This window comes from Schistocerca serialis, chromosome 11 (assembly GCF_023864345.2).
Source record: "Schistocerca serialis cubense isolate TAMUIC-IGC-003099 chromosome 11, iqSchSeri2.2, whole genome shotgun sequence".
NCBI lineage: Eukaryota > Metazoa > Arthropoda > Insecta > Orthoptera > Acrididae > Schistocerca > Schistocerca serialis.
The window spans coordinates 41,738,458-41,760,349 of record NC_064648.1 but is presented as its reverse complement, the minus strand read 5'-3'; the positions used below and the strand labels follow the sequence as shown (position 1 = coordinate 41,760,349).

At 44.0% G+C, this 21,892-nt stretch overlaps 1 protein-coding gene across 1 annotated transcript in view; it reads left to right on the top strand.

Annotated features, from left to right (window-relative positions):
• Positions 1-20,376, top strand: part of LOC126427208 (ankyrin homolog) — a 127,992-nt gene extending 107,616 nt beyond the window's left edge. Inside the window, exon 4 of the mRNA XM_050089440.1 lies at positions 19,823-20,376. Coding sequence (XP_049945397.1) covers positions 19,823-20,303 — 481 coding nt within the window. The 3' untranslated portion in view covers positions 20,304-20,376. The remainder of the gene's footprint in view (positions 1-19,822) is intronic.
• Positions 20,377-21,892: the final 1,516 nt, after the last annotated feature.

The following is a 21,892-nucleotide window of genomic DNA, read 5'->3' as shown; positions in this document are numbered from 1 at the left end:
GCTTTGGCTGCAGTACATTAGGACTTTGTTTTTTGAAACAGATCTGATCATGGTCATTAAAGACCGAAACCGGTAATCTGTTAAACAAAAAAGATTGTGATCATAGACGTAAATTAAAGGAAACTTATTGCAAATTAGTTCTGAAGGAAGTGGGTGTGAAGCCAGGCTGTCACTGCATTACCATTCAACGAAATCTGGAAGTAACATGAATGAGTTATTGTGTGTATAACTGTATGGAAGTTGTCACAAGGAACCTTCTGAGTGCGAAGTCACAAATTCAGTATTTAGTAAGGCTCAAATTCAGTATTTAGTAAGGCTCATTTGAAAGTGTTAACACTTGGTGGGTCATTAGCAGCTAATAATTTTCCCATGATATCCTCATCAGGAGGGAGACAGATAATGAGTGTCCGCGAGGTACAGAGATCAACATCCAGTAGGGGACACACATTACAGTATACGAAATGGACATCATTGACATTAGAGAGATGTTCAGAACAGACCATTGCCGCTCAGGATTAGCCGAGCGGTCTGAGGCACTGCAGTCATGGACTGTGCGGCTGATCCCGGTGGAGGTTAGAGTCCTCCCTTGGGCATGAGTGTGTGTGTGTGTGTGTGTGTGTGTGTGTGTGTGTGTGTTTGTCCTTAGGATAATTTAGGTTAACTAGTGTGTAAGCTTAGGGACTGATGACCTTAGCAGTTAAGACCCATAAGATTTCACACACATTTGAACATTTTTTGGAACTGCCCTTCAAGGTGTAAGTGCTGATAGTGTGATAGTATGTTTTATAGGCACGGAACCAATATACATCTAGAGGCTGAATTTTCCAATGATATAAATCGCAATATTACACACTTTCCCAGAGGTATAGTTTGCTCTAAAGGAGTCTGATTTTTATACGCAGACCAGGAATGGAGCAAAAGGAAGTCGTTTTAACCAGCTATTGGTCAAAAGCAGTGCTCAGGCTATAGCTGTAGTTCTTACACCCATTTTCTCGCTCTTGCTGGCTTTGACGTAACTATTCCCTACTGCCCTTGCAAGATCACACACGAGAAAGAATCATAGGGGGCAGAGGATCTCCAACTTCTCGTCGCACACTAAAGATCTTTCCAACCAATTTACCATCTAGATCAGCAGTCAGTATAACTATATACGGCTGCGTTAAGGCATTGATATTTGTTAATCTTAATATATTTCTCATGGGCCCCTCTTATTCCCTCTTATGTTCACTTTCTCTTCAGTTCTCGAATGGTCGAAGTTGAAAACAAATTCCTCATGGGACAAGTTCACCTCATCTACAAATCTTCGAGTGGCTTCAGCAGTTTTCTGTGAATTGTCGAGTTGATGCTTTATTTGAAATTTCGTTATCTGGTTTCTTTCAGTTTGTAGCATTGTTTGAAGCTATTCCTATCCACTGCTTCCCCAGAAATGACTGTAATCTATGTCACACACAATTTGATGTGCATAATGTAATAGGTCACTATCATGCAATCCTGTAAATTGTATCGAGCATCCTTGAAATGCACAAACACCAGCTTTTGTACCAAGTGCGGGTCGTCCTCCCTTGAATATGGCCGACACGGTCATATTTCTGTTAACAATTTCTTTTACTATGCTTTGCACGATCTTCATTACGTTTAGTAACCGCTCCTTAGACGTTCATTGTCCTTTACTGCGTTTCAGTGGAGACGGGATTTGTGGATCCCTGTCTGACAAGAATGATGAACTACATGGCTCGACAACTATTTCAGTATCACTTTCACTCATTAAGCACATATCGCCATCATTGCATTCTTCATGTACATTGTTGACACTGTTAAACACACATGACAACGTACATTCTACTGGCTCATCCTGTAGAACAATGATATATCATCAGCCAATAATTTCTCACTCCACAGAATTCCTTGGTTTCCTTGCGAATTACTTGTCAGCTAAAAGTTCAACTATGGTCCACAGCCTCATGCTGTCGCTCACCATTGGATGGTTCCAATGCTGACCACTGTTGCCATTAACAGGCAATATTCTGGGGAACCAAATGTTATAAACATCGTTGGCCTGTTGTGACCTAGCACTCAAGGGATACATTGTTGAGGGAAACAAATGAAAGAAGAGAAAGCAAAATTAGAAGTAGGATGGGCAAAACTTTGATTCTAACCCCAGGAATTGGGATATGACTTGTTTAGTCTGTGAGTCTAAGTATTCTTTGAATTTCCTTTATATATCATTCATCCACACTTCCATTTGCAATAACTAATGAAAACTTTAATACAAAGGATGTATATGAGAACCTCCGGAAGTGGTGTATAAGAGTCGAGAGTGAAAATGTCAGCGACACTGTAAGTTGGAGTCAGGTGTGAAGGCACGCTCAGGTGGCGTAATAGCTGTGATGCTCATTCAGATAGGCGAGAAGTAATGTCAGTTCTGTTGTGGGTGTGGCAGAGTGGAGACGTATGTAGCACTGCACACACCGCCAGTATTAAACAACGCCCTGCAGCAGATGGAATTTGGCATGCATCTTCAGTACAGTTTTTAATTAACCATAGAACAGTTTTTCCTTAATACCTTTCTAATATTCGTTTTGCTTATTGGATATAAGCGACCAATGGTAGCGATCATAGACATTTGGATTTGACAACAAAAATCACAGTGAATTAAAAGGTTTACAAGATGGCTTCATTGAGACACCATTGAAATTGTAGTCCTTTTCACGTAACGTTAAACCCTGGCCATGACCTGTCACTGGGATAATTCAGGTTCTGATGGAGCTTGTCATTACTTTCATTACTCTTAACCTCAACATTAGTAGCAGTGTAAAATTCAGTAGTAGCTATGAATAGCTTTCACTATTAGTGTGTAAGTTGGGTTTCACTCCTGTGGAGTCGCTATTTTGCCAGTTGCCCATGGTGATATTGTAGAGAGTATGAAGGAGCATGTTGAAAGTTCACACATTTATAGAGCTTTGCAGCTGGGCATGGCACACAGCTAGACAGTGTGTCCGTCAGTGGTGGCTAATAATCGGGATTTATGCAACAAACATGTCAATGGTTGAAAATGAATGGACGTTTCAATGTACTGAACAAGGAGAGAAAAATTATATCAGTAAGGGAGTCTGACAGGGTTCTGCGTGGTGTAACACTGAGACCTTAACACACAGTTTCAGTGGACAGAGCTATGGAACCCTTGATTCACTAACAGAATAACGAAATTGGATTGTAACAATAGGATGCTGTGGGACTCATCGCAAGAAGATCCACACACTGCACTCGACTATGGCTGACCACCCTAGGTAATAGAGCACGAAATCCTTGAATCTCTGTATATTTGTTTTCTAAAGTCAGTTCACACATATCACGTCCAGTTTAAGTTACAGCGTATGTTTCGCACCCGCTTCCCCACTTGTCTTGCTTTACTCTGATCAGTTTCCAATGACATGCTGAAACATTGTACTGTTGCTAGTCCTAGGCAGTAGTAGGGAAAAGCAGGCAGAACCCCACTCTCCACTGTTACCAGATTTATTCAAGATGACGGATACAAGATGGCGGCGATAGATATGACAATGTCGCAAGGATTTCATGGCAGGAAGTTCAAACAGAGGGCGCTGTCATCCCTTATCTGACATTATCCAAGATGGCGGTCTGGAGGGGAAAAATGGCGGGGAAAGGACTCAGCATGTTCTTGGCTGCTGGAGAGGAAACAGTGTATTTATTGTTGGAACAATTTATTTTTATTGTTGGAACAATTTATTTAGGGACGAATTTCATGTACTTTATTTATTACACTGATACAAAGCACTAGCCCTGACGTGTTTAGGGTCACAGTAAATAGTCTGCAGACCTCATAAATAATGCAGTACACTGATGTGCAGACATGCAAACAACTCGTAAATTACCGAAATGATGCAGTACACTGATGTACAGACCTGTAAACAACTTGTAGATCACCGAAATGATGCAGTACACTAATGTACAGACAAACGAGCAACTCGTAAATTACTGAAATCATGCATATATACTGCTCTGTCAACACGCTCACAATGGTTAAACTTTTCCCGTGGGTGTGAACCCTTCACCACCTTGGCTTCGTGAAGTGGCCCATGTTAACCTTGGCCTTCATTCACTTCCTAAGAACACTACTCCAGCCTCAGTATATCGTCTCAAGACCTTTACATGGAACTTATTGTTAGTACCTTTATATACCCTGGTGGCTCTCGGACTGACCGTGGGGTCGGGTGTGCGTTCGTCATTGGCACCCGTATCCTTCGATATCGGCTCCCAGCCCATTCCCCAGTATTTACAGCCGAGCTTTTCGCCTTGTATCAGGCCACAGAGTACATTCGGCGACACAGCCTTCCCAGTTGTGCCCCCTGCTCAGACTGTCACTCAGTCAGCCCCAGCCCCCCCCCCCCCGAAAGTCTCTGTGCACTGCTGTACACTGCTCATCCCTTAGTGCAGTGGGTCCAGAACAACTGTCACTCACTCACTCGTGGTGGAGCCAATGTCGTGTTTCTGTGGGTCCCTGGTCATGTCAGTCTGCTAGGAAACGAGGCTGTTGACGGTGTTGCCATGGCTGCAGTCGTCGTACGTCAGCCTGTGAGTACCTCCATTCCCTCTGATGTTCTCTAGGCATGAGTAACACTTTAGTTGACTTTCTAAATTATAGGGATGATTTCGAATCTGATAAATCACCAAAATCGGTATTCGCAAGTGGAAATATCAGTTTCCTTTCTTTTATTTTCTTTCTTAGAGTTTTCACGTAAATGTCTTCGCAGATGTGATAAATTACTAGTTACTCAATGGTTCAGAGAACGCTCCACCTCGCTAAAATTTCGGGTTTCTACATTGCTTGAGCAAATTGTAATTACATCCTTTATTCATTGACAAATATGTAATGGCAGGAGGCTTTTTTGCAATGCAAAAATGACAACCTGCAGATACAAGAGTGGACGTATCATAATTTTTTATACACCTATAATTGATAGTCAGAAATGCTATGCTGCTGCTTCAACGTAAAGGTACTGTGGCTTATGTTCCTACATATGTTTCGTGGGAAGTAATCAGTCTACTATTCACGGAAAAAAAGAAAAAGAAGAAAAACCTATTTCTAGTTGTAAAGGAAGGACAGATTGGACACGGTTAATTGTGATTTCAATGCACTGAGTAGTGCGTAAGTGGTGATAGATTCAGTCCATAAACAGCTGCACAAAACAGCAATACAAGTGCTCAACGGGACCTGCTATAGTGCATCAGCACCCCTAAGCATATCCTCGCATTTTCCTTGTTGTACTGATTACAGTACACCAACCGACATCGATGATGTCTTTCCAAGCATTACGTCCATGGGTGCGGTATTCATTATCATTTAGAGCCGGACGCCTGTCCTTCATAACACTTGTTTGAGAGAATCTTGGCAGGATGCAACACCTTCCAGAAGCGCTGAATCGAAGATTGTCAGATAATATCCTAGTACTGAGGAGAATCAAGACACGTAGCTGCTGTGAATGTGGGCACGCCATAATTTTTTCAGGTGCTGTTCACATATAAATGATAACTCCACTGTTTGTCTGAAATGCGCATAGGTTGCAGTGCAGAGTTACAGTGGTTTATGTTCAGGCATGTCCAGAGAAAATGACTGTGTGTCCTATCGTGAGGGAGGTATGGATTCACCATGTCAGTAGTCTCAAAGAGAATGAAAGACTTTTTTTTTAACGGAAAACTGTGTGTCATATATTGAGATTCGTGTGTGTGAAATCGTATGAGACTTAACTGCTAAGGTCATCAGTCCCTAAGCTTACACACTACTTAACCTAAATTATCCTAGGGACAAACACACACACACCCATGCCCGAGGGGGAGGACTTGAACCTCCGCCGGGACCAGCCGCACAGTCCATGACTGCAGCGCCCCAGACCACTCGGCTAATCCCGCACAGCCTGAGATTCGTTCCAAAACCACTGTCGTAAAGAGGAGACGTAACCAGTACATTGCTCGGTGTCAGACTATGGCAGCAGCCCTAATATTTAATTGTAGTTACACCAAACTGATTCGAACAAGATGGAGGCAAGTTATGTACAGGAAGTTTTCAGAATGCTATTATTCAAAGACAAGTTGAAGCAGACCGTTCTCCTCTGGCGGGGATGCCATCACTCATGCGCCACTGTGGCATGAGGACATACCCAGACCAGTAGCTGTAGGACACCGACAATTAAAACCATTTTTCTCTTCTGTAGGACAGTGCTTCGGATTCTGTTTGTGTAATTGTTCCGATTTTCCCGTCTGTGCTTAGACAGTGCTCTCTTTCCAAACAACAAGAACGCTTTTATGATTAACGTTGTTTTCGCAAGTGTGCACAGACATGATGAAGGCTTTTAGCAGTGAGAACTTTTAACGTTTCTGAGATGTTTATTGACAGCAGGATGAACATTTCGCAGCAATGTGTCAGCCACACTGGGCAGGTAAGCACGTGTGCTTGGTCAGACGCAGCTTGCATGTCCTGTTAGGATCGCTAGGAACAATGTATCCTGTGATATTCAGGGAAGTATTGGAAGAGATTTCTATAGTGTGACCTGTCACATTAATGTCCACAGGTAGAGAGGTTTCACGCCAGTGGCCCAGAGGGTGCGTTGGCGCTTATTTAGATGCGATGTCAGTATAACACTGCAAACTTTCTAGCTCCTATGCAAACACCTGTCTCAGCGCTGGACCCGCACCACAGCTGTGTGTCATCGTGTCAGAAGTGGTGCCTAGGTCAACATGTATCTCGACAGGAATTTCTCAAGAGTCAAGTATGAAAGCGATGCCTTCGCCTTGTGCTTGCGGGACCCGCACAGGCACTTGTGTGCTGCTTGTGGTGGCGTTGATGCATGTGCGCGTTGTTGCCTCTGAGAAGTCGCAATTGACTATAGTTCTAAAGCTTTTCTTATGTGCACAGAGTGTTTGTGCAGTCCATGATTTTCGGTAATTTATGTGTTGTTTGCTTGTCTGTACATCAGTGTACAGAACAGGCTGAGTCCTTTTCCCGCCATTTTCCCCATACCAGACCGCCATCTTGGACTTCATCACTGGATGGACGACAGCGCCCTCTGGTAGTGGTACTGTGTACTACATCAGTTGGCCTCCGAACCCCAGGGTGAACAGTTGATTGTGAGACTGCCTCAAGTTGTTAAAATAAAGACAATTTAAATAAAAACATTCGTCCATCCTCTCCAGCACAGGGCGAGTCCTTTTGCTGCCAATTCCTAGGAAGAGCTGGCAGCTGGGTGACTTACGTTAGTGGGGGTAACCAAAGTGCCATATTTTCCTGCCATTTTCTTAGGTTAGCAGAGGTACCCGTGTTGTTGCATTGTCCTGCTGGAATTTGATCTTCCTGCCATTTTCTCAGGGTGGGAGGTAGGGGAGTGGGATTAGGTTACTGGAGGTAGCCCAATTGACCTACCTTCCTGCCAAAAGGTGAACTTCCGACCATGATGATGTCATTGCAACATTGCCGTATCTACGCCGCCATCTTCGATCCGCCATCTTGAATAAACCTGGGAACAATCGAGAGTGGGGTGGTGCCTGGTTTGTCCTACTAATGCCTAGGACTAGCAACAGTAATACTTTTCAGCAAACCGTTTGAAACTGATCAGAGCAGAATGCAGCAAAGTGTTATTGAGTAGAGGAGTGTCCCCACTTTCAAGTGGAAAACTGGGTGCAAAACGTATGTTGTAACTTAAATGGGACGTGATATGTGTGAATTGACCTTAGAAAACACATTTCTGCTACCTATACAGAGATTCAAGGATTTCGTGCTCGATTGCCTAGGGTGGTCAGCCATAGTCCCGTGCAGTGTGTGGATCTACTTGCGATGGATCCCACAGCATCCTATTGTTACAATCCAATTTCGTTATTGTGTTAGCGAATCAAGGGCTCCATCGCTCTCTCCATTGAAACTGTGTGTTAAGGTCTCAGTGTTCCATCGCACAGAGCCCTACCAGATTCCCTTACTGATAGGATTTTTCTATCCTAGTTCAGTACATTGAATCGTCCGTTCATTTTCAACCATTGGCATGTTTGTTGCATAAATCCCGATTATTAGCCACCATTGACGGACACACAGTCTAGCTGTGTGCCATGCCCACCTACAAAGTTCCATAAATGTGTGAACTTTCAACACTCTCCTTCATGCTCTCCACAGTATCACCATGGGCAACTGGCAAAATAGGGACTCCAGAGGAGTGAAGCCCAACTTACACACTAATAGTGAAAGTTACACATAGCTACTACTGAATTTTTCAGTGCTATTGATGTAGAGGCTAAGATAATGAGAGTAATGACAAGCTCCATCAGAAACTGAATTGTCTCAGTGACTGGTCATGGCCAGAGTTTGTGTAGTGAATGGTCACTTGCTCTTTATAGACTTCTTCATTGAGCTCTCAGTCCAGTGACGTCAGGCCGTGGTCTGCCTGCCCCTGACTGGTGCTGCATGCGAACTTCCACGAGAAAATATTAACATTTGAGGCTAGGAAGATTCGGTATTTCAATGAAAGAAGTCGTCAAACTCAGTGAACAACTGTGAAAACTCTATTCCCCATTAACTGACAAAACAGTTCTGAACCAATGTGGTACACTGTTGCTGGCCGCTATTCGTTGAAGTTCCAGTAAGTCTCTAGAGTGTTCTTTCCCAGTGACTGAAAATTATGTTGCAACCAGTGCCTGACCCATTCGTAGATGGGACTCTTCCCTGAGCCGGCCGGGGTGGCCGAGCGGTTCTAGGCGCGTCAGTCTGGAACCGCAAGACTGCCACGGTCGCAGGTTCGAATTCTGCCTCAGGCAAGGATGTGTGTGGTGTCCTTAGGTTAGTTATGTTTAAGTAGTTCTAAGTTCTAGGGGACTGATGACCTCGGATGTTAAGTCCCATTGTGCTCAGAGCCATTTGAACTCTTCCCTGGACAGCCTGTGTAGCACGAGCCGAATATCGGTATTAAAAAAAAAAATGGCTATATATTGCCGATGTATTTTCACCTAATATATCGATATCAAAATGGCAATATCGAGAGCCGGTATTTTTATTTTATATTGTTTTACAATTTTCAGAAAATATTTGAAGTTGTTCATTTGAAATTGTAGTAGGACATAATTTTTCTTTTACTGTGTGAAGGGGGCCTACTACTTTTTGAGCTTTCATCACGTCCGACCTTTCTGTTTGACTTAGTGAAGCAAGTGTATGTGCCACTAAAGAACAATGCCGATTGCACTGGGTGGAGGGGGGGGGTAGGGGGGGTGCGAGGGAAGTGTGAATGGGAAACATTTGCGATAATGCAACTAGTGTGTTATTTCTTCACATCGACATTCTTCAAAGACAGTTGCTCAAACTGAAGAACAAAAATCTGATAAGATTTTCCGTTGTAGTGGACGCAGGCGTGAGGGGAAATGCTGACGTAATCAGCGCCCAGTGCTACCAACAGAAAATGGAAACGTTTAGATTCACTATGCGATTTTGACACTACAGCTGCTAGGTCACTGGCGTCTGTAGAAATGGAAAACAGGGAAGTCGACATGAGGTGTTCTGGTCAAATCTGTCATGTGACAAAACCGAAAGATGGACTAATCAGACTTCTTTCATTGTGCCACTTACGTGAGTTATCATTGTTGGCAAGTGGCTAGCGTCAAGTGTGAATATGCATCCTGTTCCTTCCAATTTGCGCTCTGAAGTTCGCCTTCGTAGCGTAGTAGTACAGTTACCGCCTACCACACAGGTGGCCCGGGTTCGATTCCGGGCAGGGGACTGGGTGTTGTGTCCTTCATCATTGACTCACAAGTCGCCGAAGTGGCGTCAACTCAAAAGGACTTGCAATACGGCGGCGAACTCCCCCGAAAGGAGCTTCTGGGACAATAATGCCATCCGATCATTTTTTCCTCTCTAAAGGGGTTAGGCAGGCTACAGTTTGTTGATGTACAGAATATGTATTAATAAATCGATACTTCTACAGCTCTAAAACGAGAAGTATATTCCCAACGGGCAGCACATATTTTTGTAAGCGGGTATGTCCATATTTGTCCGCCAGTACACGGATCCTTTTTTACAGTATATCGAAAGCCGATACCGACATTATAATAAATATCGGTGTATTGGATATTCTGTACTTTTACAAATATTAGGTCCTAGTTTCGCTGTGACTACCATTACGTATTCAAAGTCTGACAATTCCCGTCGTGCTGCCATTTAGACGTCGGCAACCTTACCACACGAGCCACCTGAGTACAGTACAAGTGACAGCCACCCCAATGCCCTGCCCTTTTATACCTTGCGTGCGCGATACTACCACCACTTGTGTATGTAGATATCGCTATCCCACGACTTTTGCTACCTCAGTCTAGTACTTTATCTGTCTTTGCTTGAAGGCACGAGAATGCTTTTTAATGGTGGGACACCTGCTGTCTGGTCGAAATTAGAAACTACTCGTAGTTGTACGTAACGAAATACATTTTAAATAAATTTAACATTTTGCTCGAAATAACTGACGACTTGTCATCCACAAACTAAATACTTTCTTAAAGAAGGTGTAGTTTTAAACTTAAGTACATGCTCATATTGTGTACCATCGACCGCTGGCCAGATTTGGAATTGCTGTTTGAGAGATAGATGAACAGAGGAAGGTGCATTGGATGGGATGACGTTGCATGGTATGACGGTTCGATGGTGCATATCATCTGATATAGATGGGGTTCACGAACCACATACACTGTCGGTTGTCCAGCGGTATTCCCTCTGGAAGAACAGGCAGCATGTCCGTAAGAACATGTGCATACATATTTCCATTTAAGCCCCCCATGGATAAAGTAAGGTCCCACAACGTAATTTCCTATCGTGCCACACCATAAATTTACAACTGAAGGTCGCTAGTTTTGTGCCTGACCAAGCCAGTGTGAAGCCGGCCGGTGTGGCCGTGCGGCTCTAGGCGCTTCAGTCTGGAACCGCGTGACCGCTACAGTCGCAGATTCGAATCCTGCCTCGGGCATGGATGTGTTTGATGCCCTTAGGTTAGTTAGGTTTAAGTAGTTCTAAGTTCTAGGGGACTGATGACCTCAGATGTTAAGTCCCATAGTGCTCAGAGCCATTTGAACCATTTTTTTGTCTACCACAACCTTTGTTTTACTTGTCTATTCCAGGAATATGCTATTTCACGCAAAGTCTTGTGCAAAATATCTTTCCACCAAAGAAAGTGGGTTTTTTGTTCATACAGCAATAAGCAAATTGTGTAATGTCAACACTACTTTTTACGTATACAAAACTCCCCAACGCCTGTCAAATTACCGACTTTGGAAAGCTGTTTGCAACGATGGATTTGTTCCAAATTTGTTAGTGCACTTCCTTGGCGATTCTAGTAAACTGTGAGGTTTATTTTCGGGATCCTTTCGGACGGATCCTATTGCGGCAAGGTTGACCGCTGTGTAAATTGTAGCCCTTTCGTTTTTGGGACTGGCAATGTTAGCCCTCACTTCTTTTTGTGGCGACTCTTTTTTAATACAATCCGTGATTACGTCAGAAGCGACTGGACGCCTTTTACTCCGAAGATCGCTATTCTTTGAGTTGTGGAAATTTTCCTGCGGTGTAGTGGGCTTATCCATCACTTCTGAACAGCTAAGTACATCCCAAAATATGTTAACTGAACTGACTGACGCTGGTAACTAAAATCACACGAACAGCGTCCGTGTAAATCGCCGCTTGCTGTACTACTAAATAGCCATAAACTTGAATGCGATTTTCAAAGCGATTTTGAGACTAAAGTGATTTTTAAAAATCAGAACTCTAATATCTGATTTTAGATTTGAAAATAGCGGCACATTTTAGTTACAAAACGGTACATTATTCAGGGTCTTAGTAAAGTTCAGTGAACGTCAAATAAGTAAATATGTTTTAAGTTCTAATAGTGATTTACTGGGAATAGAAGAGGGATACAGCAAAATACAGTATTAGTTACAAACAGGAAAGGGGCATAAGGGATGACATGTCATTACCAACAACTGTAATTTTAGTCATAGTTTTTGAACATCTTTTTAATGTTCCATTTTATTGTTATTTGTGACGTCGGATTTGGAAAATTCGAAGTTTGATTTGAACGTCGATTTAATTAACATGTTTATTAGCAACAATAAAAAAAAGTATAATGGTCCTCTGATATTTTCAAGGCTGAACAAACATAAATAAAACGTGGATCATTGGTTCACAAGTCACTGAGTCAGTCTCCTTACCTCACGCCTCGGGATTCCCTTTCCAATTTGTGCCCAACATTGTATTTTTGCTGTATCCCTCCTCTATTCAGAGTTAATCCCTATTAGAACTAAAAACATATGACTTTTACCGAACCTTGCAATAACGTTGAGTAATGTATCATTTTATACGTAAAATTTTCCGCTTTTATCGAGTTTGAAATCAAATATTAGGGTTCAGAGTTTAAAAAATAGCCTCCAAATCGAAACTTCCTGGTGGATTGAAACTGCATGCCGGACCGAGAGTCGAACTCGGGACCTCGGCATTTCCTGGACAAGTGCTTTACCATGCGAGCTACCTGAGCACGACTCAGGACTCCTCACTCCTCCAGTACCGCCAGCACTTCGTCTCCTACACTTACAAACTCAGCAGAACCTCCAAATCGCCTTGAAGATCACGTTCTAGGTCTCAGACATTAGTGGAAGTGTGTGACCCTCATTACCTAAAACAACTTCTATACTTCTGTCTAAAACATTCTGCTGTACCTCACCTCCCATTATGGGTTAAAATGGTTCAGCTTATACACTGCCCAGTCTCATTAGTGCGGCCACCTGTCAAAAGCCTGAATAACCACGTTACACAGCTTCCATCACTGCGAGAGGTGCAGGAGGCGGGCCAGTGAGGTTCTGGAAGGTACCATTATGTATGTCGAGCCGAACCAAATCCAGAGAGACGGCCACCTGCGCTAGGTTTTTCGGCTGAAAATACGTGGCGCGAACCGCCAAATCGAGGTGGTCCCACAGATTTTCGATTGGGTTTACATCCGGGGAGTTTGGTGGCACTCATCCTGTAGCTCTTCCAACCACGCACGTATACTGCGAGGTGTGTGCCACGCTCCAGCGTGTGAAGGGAAAACAAACTTGGGTGTAGGGGTGGATAGGTGCAATCTCGCGTTGGATCGACAGTGCCTTCCAGAACGACGCGATTAGCCAGGGAATGCCACGAAACACTCCCCAGACCGTAACTCCCCCTTCTCTGGCCTGGACCCTTCCTATGATTGTTGCAGGGTGTTTGCTTTCAGACGTTTCACGCCAGTTAAGGATAAAACGCACACTGGTAACAGCGTGCGAATTCCAACCATCATCACTGGTGAACAGCAGTTAGCTCAGATGCATGAACCAGGCCCCTTCTGTGGAGTACCACACACAGCAACTTTCACTGAATAGTCGATGTAGAGACACCGCTGGTAGCCACTCTGTCGATATGGGCCCTCAACTGCCAAGCCATCATTCACCTCCTCATCTATGACCTGTGGTGCACTATAGTTATCTTGGCGGTAGCTTTGGATACCGCCATCTTTGCGATGCGTGGTATACTTTAACCACAGTGACACGTGAGCAGATCAAAAACTTAGCCATTTCAAAAATGGTTAGATATGACATCAGTACAATGATTGCTTAGCAGGAGTCCTTCCACTGCCCACCACATTAGCTGACAGAAAACAGGCAGCCATATATTTGTCAGTGTGGCGTGTGAGTGTCTTAAAGAGGGTCTTTAGTACCACAACGCTAATCTGTACAGAAGTGTCACTGTTGGTTAGATGGAACTCAATTGATGGTGCTGGAAATAAGAGAAGAAAAAGAGATGGCACAATTCTGTGTGGAAACTTCTCTTTGTGGCACTGGAGGCCGTAGCAAAGGCTAGATAAAGCACCTATTAAATTGCACCATATTACATGCATACCAGTTACTAGCAGGGAGTAATATAAGGAATGCCATGCTGACCACAAAAATCAAAGCCAGCTCGTGGGATACAATTAATTAAATGATGATCTTCAGAGAGAAATTGTGCAGGATTCTATTAAGTGTATGTCTGAATTGCCAGTAATGACATTTATTAGACAGAACCCTATGTGGGACTGGATGAGGGAGAAACATGGCTTTGACCACCAGAGCAACTGGCTTGCACTTTGCATTGAGGCCCACTCTTCAACTAAAACGGATCAACTACCCTTACACTAAACCACGATTTTGAGGTAAAGAAATGGTGTACACCTTGACAATTTAGGAATAAAGAATTCCTGTTAATTATCTCTCAACCTCAAGAATGAAGGAAAAACCAGGAAACTGTGGTTCTGGTACTCATGTGGCACAGATTGAGTTCCAGTTCGATCACAGACATCAGCATCTGCATGCGCATGTAATGTCTGCAGGGAAAGAAACTGAGGGTGTGGTTGCAGATACTGGATTTATCAGGTGCAAATTTCCCTTGGCACACTACTGTGGGCTTTGGTTGAGAGATTGTATGCAAGTATGCTAGTTAACCAACATACCAGTATAGAGACTGGATTAGTGACTGTGATACCATAACTACTCTGGTTACTGAAGTTAACAAACTAATCAAAAAGACTAGAAGAGAATTTCTGCTAAGACCAAGCCAGTGGACAATGATGTAACATCATTTAGTTCCACTATAACGGACGTAGATGAAGTGTGGACAAAGTTTAAATGGATTTTAAATCGCACTGTGGACAAGTATGTGTAAAGCAGGTGGATTAAGGACGAGAAAGACCCGCCGTGGTTCAGCTGCTAAATTCGAGAAATACTGAGGAAACAAAGGTTGTCACACTTTCAGGTCAAAAGAGAAAGTGCAAATAACGACAGACAAAGTAACAAATTCGTGGGTCTGTAAAAAGATCGATGCGCGAACAATTACCACCGTCATACCTTAGCAGCCTATCTCGTCGAGAACGCTAGAAAATTCTGGTCCCACGTAAAATCGCTGTGAGAGTCTAATGCTTCTATCCAGTGACTCGTTGAACAGTCTGATGGGGCAGTAGAACATGGCAAAAGTGAGGCCGAAGTTGTACATTACGCATTTATGAAATCGTTCAAGCACGAGAATGGTACAAACTTCGCATCATTTGACCATTGCAAAATGTCCCGTCTTTAGGACATGGTAATAACCGCCTCTGGCGCAGAGAAACAACTGCTAGAGTTGAAAGTAAATAATTCCACTTCATATAACTAGTGAGTACTCTACAGCATTGACCACTTACTTAGCTTGCATTTCTAGTGAATCCCTAGCCCAGTGCAAAGTCTCTAGGGACAGCTATAATGTGCAGATGGCCCCTGTGTATGGGAAGGGTAAAAGAACAGATCCACAAAATTACACACAAATATTTTAACATATGGATGCTGCAGAATCCTTGAGCATAATCTCAGTTCAAATATAATAAATTTTATGGAAAGGGAAAAGCTTCTGACCGCAAATCAGCGAGTGTTTAGAAAGCTTCACTCATGCGAAACAGCTTGCTCTTTGGTGATTATAATTCTTCTGGGTGTTCTGCCGCGTCATTGCTAAAAACTAACAACAATAATAAACTAAAACCGACGTTTCGGCCGAATTGCAACGACCTCCCTCAGGGCACGCCTGGTTTTGCATGGGGATAGTTGCTTCTATTTATTACAGACTATTGATGTCTGGTGTCTCTGTTGTAAAACAGTTAATTGGCCCTGTAATGTGATTGGCTAGTCATGACGTAACGGGACGTGGAAGGAAAGAGGCTACTCGTGGATGTCCATGTCGTCAACGATTGGTAGCTGTCCGCCAATCAGCGTTCGGCTTCTGGTCGGCAAGTTTTCCTCCTGGTGTGGGCGGAAGTGGACTGACAGTTGCTCTACAGCTGTTTGTGCAGATACGTCCGTGTCCCGTGTAGCTTCTGCCCCGCGACCGCTCGCGGCCAGTTGGACTGGGATGGCCGGCAGCCAGGACGGCGTGAGTTCGTAGCCATCTTCTCTGTTCATGTCAGGCTGCTTAATAATTTCGATCGCCTCCCGTATTTTGCGTTCTCGCATCCACGATTCTTCAGCCAGTACTCGGGCTTCCTGGAACCTGATAGGTTGTCCACAGTCACGGTGGTGTTCCGCTATCGCCGATTTTTTATGTTGTTGTAATCGTACATAGCGTTCGTGTTCTGCTACTCGTAAGCTGACAGGTCTCCCTGTTTCTCCTATGTAGGCAGCTCCACACTCACAACGTAGTTGGTAAACACCTGCAGTCTTAAGATTGTTGACTAAATCCTTGGTGGAACCTATCATTTCGTGGATCTGTGACTGCTTCGAAAAATCGGTTTGAAACCTCGTCGGCGGAGAACATTGCCTAGCCGTTCACTGACGCCTTTTACATATGGTAAGTGTACCAGTGGAAACTTCTCTTCTTTGCCTTCTTCTCGTGTTCTGCTCCCTTTGGTTTTAGCTACCTTTCTTATGATATCATATCTGTTGGAACGAAACGTGTGTTGTAGCTCCTTTACTTCTTCTTTGATGTTATTTTCATCGCTTATCCGGTAGGCTCGGGCAGTTAACGTATGCAGAACAGAATACTTTAGAGCTGGGTGGTGGTGGCTCTCCGCGTGCAGGTACCGATTAGTGTGCGTTTGTTTCCGGTACACTTTGTGTCCCAGTTTACCTGCCGCAGCTCTGTATACTACCACATCCAGAAATGACAAGGTTCCATGAAACTGAAAACAATGGTACCTGTCAGCTTACGAGTAGCAGAACACGAACGCTATGTACGATTACAACAACATAATAAATCGGCGATATCGGAACACCACCGTGACTGTGGACAACCTATCAGGTTCCAGGAATCTAAAGTACTGGCGAAAGAATCGTGGATGCGAGAACGCAAAATACGGGAGGCGATCGAAATTATTAAGCAGCCTGACATGAACAGAGAAGATGGCTACAAACTCAAGCCGTCCTGGCTGCCGGCCATCCCAGTCCAACTGGCCGCGAGCGGTCGCGGGGCAGAAGCTACACGGGACACGGACGTATCTGCACAAACAGCTGTAGAGCAACTGTCAGTCCACTTCCGCCCACACCAGGAGCAAAACTTGCCGACCAGAAGCCGAACGCTGATTGGCGGACAGCTACCAATCGTTGACGACATGGACATTCACGAGTAGCCTCTTTCCTTCCATGTTCCCTTACGTCATGACTGGCCAATCATATTACAGGGCCAATTAACTGTTTTACAACAGTGACGTCAGACATCGACAGTCTGTAATAAACAGAAGCACCTATCCCCATGCAAAACTAGTAGTGTCCTGAGGAAGGCCGTTTGCAATTCGGCCGAAACGTCGGCTTTAGTTTTATTGTCGTTAATTTTTAGCAATGGCGTGGCATTATAACCAGGCGAGTTTTAATCGCTGTGACACTGGCCGCAGAAGCCTACGTTCTTATATCAGCTTGCTCTTTACTCACAAGAGATCTTGCAGGACCATGGGTCAGGGGCAACAGGCGTTACAGGCGTACTACGTGTTCCTAGACATCCGTAAAGCACTTGACACGGTGCCACATTGCCGACTGGTAAGGAAGGTACAGGGATGCGGAACAGGTTCCCAGGGGTGTGAACGGCTCGAAAACCTCTTCAAGTCACAGAACTACGTATGTTGTCCTCAATGGCGAGTGTTCATCAGAGACAAGGGTATCGTCAGAAGTGCCCCAGAAACGTGTGATGGGACCGCTGTTACTCTCTATGTGCATAAATGATCCAGTGGGCAGGGTAAGCGGCATTTCACTGGTTATACTGTTCTGTAAGAGAAGGTGTCATTGCTGAGCAATTGTAGAAGAATGCAGAGTGAGTTAGACAAAATTTCTAATTGGTGCGATGAATGGTAGCTAGTGGGAAAATGTAAGTTACTGAGAGTAGGAAAAACAACCCGTAATGTTCGTATACAGCAATAGTAGTGTACAGCTTGACACAGTCACACCGTTTCTTTCTGAGCGTAACGTTGCGAAGAGGTATGAACTGAAAGGACTGTGGTAAGGAAGGCGAATTGTCGACTGTGGTTTGTTGGGAGAATTCTAGGAACGTGGGGTTCACCTGTAAAGGAGACTACATATAAGTACTGGTGCGACCTGTTCTTGAATACTGCTCGAGTGTTTGGTACTTGCAAGAGGTCGAATTAAAAGAAGACATCAGAACAATTGTGGGTGGGCTACCAGATTCAGGACTGGTAGTTTTGAACAACACGCAGCTGTTACTTAGATGCTTCAAGCACTGAAATGGAAATCAATGGACGGAAGGCAACGTTATTTTTGGTGAGCACTACTGAGAAAATTTAGGTAACCTGCATTTGAGGACGACTGAACGATTCTAGTTCTGCCAAAGTACGTTTCGCATAAGAAGCATGAAGGTAAGATTGGAGATATTATGCCTCGTAAGGAGGCATATAGACAGTGTTTTCTCCCTTGCTGTTTCTGCGAGTGGAACAGAAAAGGAAAGTCAATCAGCATAACTTTCTAGCAGTCAGGTTATCTTTGTACCAGTTCTTTTATTTGAAATGTCTGCTACCCCACCTATTTCGACAATTTCGTAGTGAAATTGTTTTATTACCTGTGTGGTTTCTGCCTGATACATCTCTTTGCAGCTTCTTGCCAGCTCTGAGGCATGGGATTATCCTTTAAATTGCATTGTCTTTTAAGAGAGATTCAGATGAGTGATTTGAGTCGACAAGTGCGAGGTCAATACAAATATCTTGATATTTGAAAGGAAACCAGCAATACTGAATTTACAGTTTCGTTTTTACTTGTCATTAACACTTGATTTCGTTCTGGCGTGATGTAAATTTATGGATAGGATTGGATATAGGAAGAATAGTACATTGCTTGAGACTGGTTTAAAGTTACCCTAAATGACAGTGTAACTTTGAACCAGTATTAAAACAGAAATTACTCGATTGTGGCATAGTGTTTGTACGTATAGTTTCTGAAGCACTCAGTAAGTATAGATGTAAAATGTTGTTACGTCTGTTGGGATGCATAGCTTGTGTTCAGAATTTTCAAAAAATGGGAAAAAAGTTGTAAAACGTTACTACTGTGAGTAGTAGTGGTACAGGGTACTCTCTGCCTCACACTGTATGGTGGGTTGCGGAGTGTGTATTTAGATGTACATGCACGTTTTGGCGCAAGTGTCTTTCGTTGGATGCATGTTTATATGAGCGTATGTGCTGATTAATAAGCAGAACCACACAGTTGGTGTGTAGGAACTGGTGACAGGGAGAGGCGACATAGTATAGCTGGACTATGGCGACCAACTTGTTGTGTACAAAGCAGCAAATTTCTGTATTCGTGTTAGTGTGTCAGAAAATTTACGAATCACTGGACTGAATCATTTTGCTGTCAGGTGAGGAAATTGTTGGGTTCCAGTGCGTAGAGATGTGATTAGTTGCTTGTGTTTCCTTCCTAAGTGTCAGAAGGGATCGCTGCCAACAGAAGGTAACATTAGAGGTGAGTTTCAGTGTAGGTCAACGATCGGTTACCAACAGGATTCTGAAGTCAAAGGATGTGACTCGTTGGAGTGAATTAGGAGAAAATGTGACAACTCAATGAGTAATGAGCACAACTATTTTTAATAGGAAGTGGCTGCAGATTTTTATTGTGGGTTACTGCTGTGTATCTGTGATACGCTGATTGATTTCTAGATTTGTATGTAGTCGCTAGGCAGTAGTGTACTCAGGACTGTTCGCGTCTGACCGTTTCTTTCATTGTGTGTGTGTGTGTGTGTGTGTGTGTGTGTGTGTGTGTGTGTGTGTGTGTGGTGTAAGAGTGTCGACTTTTTGTGCAGGGGCCTTCCTAGAGCGAAGAGAGGGAGGAGGCTGATAGAGGCGGCAAAGGTGGGGGCGGTGGAACAACTGCGTGCGTTGCTGGCGGCAGGGGCGGACGTGACGGTGAGGGACGAGGGGAACTGGACTGCCCTGCACTGGGCAGCAGACAGGGGCCACGTGGGGGCGGCCAGCTGCCTTGTGGGGGCGGGCGCGGAGGTCGGTGCCAGGAGCAGGGAGCAGAGCACGCCTCTGCACTGGGCTGCATACAATGGCCACACAGCTGTCGTGCGGCTGCTGCTCGCCGCCTACGCCGACCCAAACGTCAGGGATCGGTATGGGCGGACTCCACTGCACTGGGCGGTAAGGAACGTTCAGGCAGAGGTGGTGGCTGAGCTGCTGCAGGCGGGAGCGGACAGGGGGGGCAGGGATGACATGGGGAGAACCCCCCTGGAGCTGGCCATGAACAACCAGGAGCTGGTGGATATGCTAAAGGAACGTTGACATATTCCACTAATCGAAATAGAATTATTTAATCTTTTGTCTTGACATCTAAAATAAAGAATACATAAAATTATCCTTTGTTCATTCATGTATACCTATAATTTTGTGCTGCAAATGACTACTCTGGTAACACCATAACAACTCCAGCAAGAGATACCTGTAAACTAAAGTGAGGAACCTATCTTTGGAGGATTCAGTCTGTAAAATACTTCACAATCAATTTTTGCAAAAGTTCAACAACTGGAAAACACTCCATTATTAATAAACACTTGTCTGTCTCCAACATTGTTTCTCACGCTAGACAACATACTGAAGCAACTTAAAAGAATACAGCTGACATCCTATCACAACCGCCTGCATTTCAAAACGTGAACACCCAACCTCTTTGAAGACACAAATAGCGTAATATTGTTGGTCGTCTAGCATATCACCTAGCAGCATTAATGTTCAATGTTTGAACCAGGGCTGGCCGGCTGGTGTGGCCGTGCGGTTCTAGGCGCTTCAGTCTGGAACCGCGTGACCGCTACGGTCGCAGGTTCGAATCCTGCCTCAGGCATGGATGTGTGTGATGTCCTTAGGTTAGTTAGGTTTACGTAGTTCTAAGTTCTAGGGGACTGATGACCACAGATGTTAAGTCCCATAGTGCTGAGAGCTATTTTCGAACCAGTCTCCTACATTACCTGATGCTGTCAGCATGCATGGGGCTATGTTACACCAGTATAAACTGCACCATGCTCAAATTACTGCCATAAAAGTTGCTCAGTTAGATGGATCTTCAGGTGTGATCTCTGATGAGTGCACTTTGTATCTGCAGTATGCAAATACTTGCCATCTTTAGCGACAGCCTCACGTTGTTAGCAGCAGTTACACCACATACTTGACAACACTGCACAAAAAATGTCACACATCAGGTGGATTCTTACGAATGACTTTATTATGAAAATTAAAGGGAATAAAATTCTCTACTTTGGCCCATCAATCATGTAAGTAATACTAAATGTTTGTGTGAATCTACTAAGTGACTTAATGTTACATTAATTAATTGAAATGTAGATGTGTCTGTCAATGTAAATTAGATATGGTGCCTTTATTTTCATCGAGTGTTAAACTGGAGTAATTCTTTTGAACTTTTGTGCAACATCATTCTGTAACGAAACAGGCAACCACCTCTGCAGACAGTGGGCCATTCACACTTCAGGCAATGTGCTGTCTGTAATGGCACTCGTGTTGGTCGTCGGCAGTCGCCACACTGCCGTAATGGATACATTCCTGGTATGTCCCACATTGATTGTTGTGATCATTTTAGGCAGTGCTCCTTGTCTGTTGCCCCTGACAACTACACGAAAACGGCGCTGTCCTCTGTCGTTACGTGAAGGCCGTCGCCCACTAACTAGAATTTGGCGTTCTCGGCGCAGTCTCAACACTCAGAATACTGAATTCTCTAACGATTTCCGAAATGGAATGTCCCATGCGTGTAGGTACAACTACCATTCCGTGTAGAAACCATTCATTGTCGTTGTGTGGCCATAATCACGTCAGACATTAATCGTTTGATTACAAGGGATAGCTTCGCCGATCCGCTGCCTTTT